The following is a 2,033-nucleotide window of genomic DNA, read 5'->3' on the forward strand; positions in this document are numbered from 1 at the left end:
CCAAATACAAAAATATTAAATATATTAATTTTTCTTTCTATTCCATTTCATTCTCTTCTATTGTTCACCTCCCCTTCCTTCCTCTACCCTCCATCCAAAATGGGTATAGGAAAAAAAAAGTAAACCAAGAAAACTTAACTAAAACTAACCGCCTCATTTTGCTCCATTTATAAAGCATAGGGGACCTCAAATTATTTTCGTTATACTGCTTTATTCCCTTCACCTCCCTCTACAAGATCTCGCACTAATCTTCTTTCTCCTAATCCACACACACACACACACACACAGAAACACACAACAAAAGCCTCTTTTAATTCTCTTCTCCATTGTATCTTTCTTCTCCTTTCAAAAATGCCGCCTACAAACTCAGAGAACAAGTCTCTTCATATAAGCAAAGAAGATAAATTCTACTCAAGGCTCCTCACAAAGGAGAGCTCTGTAGCCAACCCTTCTTTTAGGGTTTATTATGGCGGTGCATCTAGTGCGGTGCCATTCCTCTGGGAGTCGCAACCGGGTACCCCGAAACATCGTATCTACGACGCCACACTGCCTCCCTTGACACCTCCTCCTTCATACTTCTCCAACCTAAAATCTAACAAAACCCCTAAAAGGTCCACAAGTAGGCCCAATTTAATCACTACTATACTGCCAAAACTCTCTCTTAAGAAGAGCCAGAGCCATTCTTCAATTTCTTCTACTTCTTCATCATCAGCTTCGTCTACGTCATCGAATTCGAATCCTTCTTTTTCTCCAGCTTCAGTGGGTCCACAATGCAGGCGTACCAGACTGTCGAGTCCACGATCTTCATTTTCGTCAAGAGGGTAAATATTTTCCTAATATGCATCTAATCGTACGTATCGACAAGCAATGTTTAAGTTTGAATATCGTCTTTACGTACCATTTGTCATGTCTTTGTTTTGTTAACTTAAAATTTTGTATCTAAAGTGAAAGATTAGTACCATATATATAACTTTTAGTAAAATATAAATTAAATCTTATCAGTTTCATTTGTGTTATATTAATTTTGTATCTAAAGTGAAAGATTAGTACCATATATATAACTTTTAGTAAAATATAAATTAAATCTTATCAGTTTCATTTGTGTTATATTTTTCTTCGGTTATAGGGATGATTACGATTCAGATGATGGGTCACCGACCTCAACTCTATGCTTTGGTGGACGACATGGCCCGGCTGGCAGAGTCAGGGGTTACAGCTCAGTTGTCGTAATGAAGAATGCTCTTCTGTCTATAGTTGGCCATGGATCTGGCCATTGAGGTACTTGATGGTTATTTCTAATTAGTTGGAGGGCCTGAATGATAAGTAATTATGTATCTCTTTGTTTTCTCTTTGGATGTAGAATGGAAACATATATCCATCTGGGGTATTATACCTTGTTCTACCACAGATGCATTTCATGGCTTGAGGCATGGTTGGTTGTAGTAGCTCATAGTTTGTTTCATATAGTGTTGTTTCTCTTTTGAAAACAATAATATGATTGTTCCTAAATCAATTAATTATTAAGCTTGTACCAACTAGATTCACTCTTGTTACTCTCTACTTTACTCTTACTTTTACTTTTAGAAGATGCTTTCTTCTTTTTTCTTTTCCTTTTTTTACTCCATTGTTGAGAAGTGAGATTATGATGGCATCTTCTTGTTGGATGTTGTATGATAGCTAAGTCATATATTTTGAGTAATCTGTTAGACCTGACAAATAATTTGTTTGCTGTTCCACTTTTTCTTTTGTTTTTTGTTTTTCCTTGAACAGACATATATATAGCCACTTGTGTTTCCATTAAGAAATTATATAAATATCATTAATTATATTCAACTTGTTAATTTCTCTATGATAGCTGTGATATGTGCTAAAATAGTTTTAGCATATTCAACAATTTAAAAAATTATGTTTAGACATTTTGACGGAAATTTATAACAAAAAAAAAGAGACATTTAACAATTAAATGACAGACAAGAGAGGAATGGACTGCATTAATTTGGTGGTCCTTATATTATTACATTAAATGCATGGCA

The 2,033-nt window shown here is 34.7% G+C and overlaps 1 protein-coding gene across 1 annotated transcript; it reads left to right on the forward strand.

The window, feature by feature from the left end:
* Nucleotides 1-201: 201 nt before the first annotated feature.
* Nucleotides 202-1,767, forward strand: LOC144573579 (uncharacterized). Its single transcript, XM_078323359.1, has 2 exons — nucleotides 202-821; nucleotides 1,127-1,767. The coding sequence occupies exons 1-2, from the start codon at nucleotides 352-354 to the stop codon at nucleotides 1,275-1,277; spliced, it is 621 nt and encodes a 206-aa protein (XP_078179485.1). The 5' UTR covers nucleotides 202-351; the 3' UTR covers nucleotides 1,278-1,767.
* Nucleotides 1,768-2,033: the final 266 nt, after the last annotated feature.

This window comes from Carex rostrata, chromosome 21, assembly GCF_964058835.1.
Source record: "Carex rostrata chromosome 21, lpCarRost1.2, whole genome shotgun sequence".
Lineage (NCBI taxonomy): Eukaryota > Viridiplantae > Streptophyta > Magnoliopsida > Poales > Cyperaceae > Carex > Carex rostrata.

Bases quoted from the DNA above. Each gene is read 5' to 3' on its own strand.
- LOC144573579 (XM_078323359.1), top strand. From the start codon at position 352: ATGCCGCCTACAAACTCAGAGAACAAGTCTCTTCATATAAGCAAAGAA. The intron at 822-1,126 runs GTAAATATTTTC...CTTCGGTTATAG, and splicing joins TCTTCATTTTCGTCAAGAGG to GGATGATTACGATTCAGATG.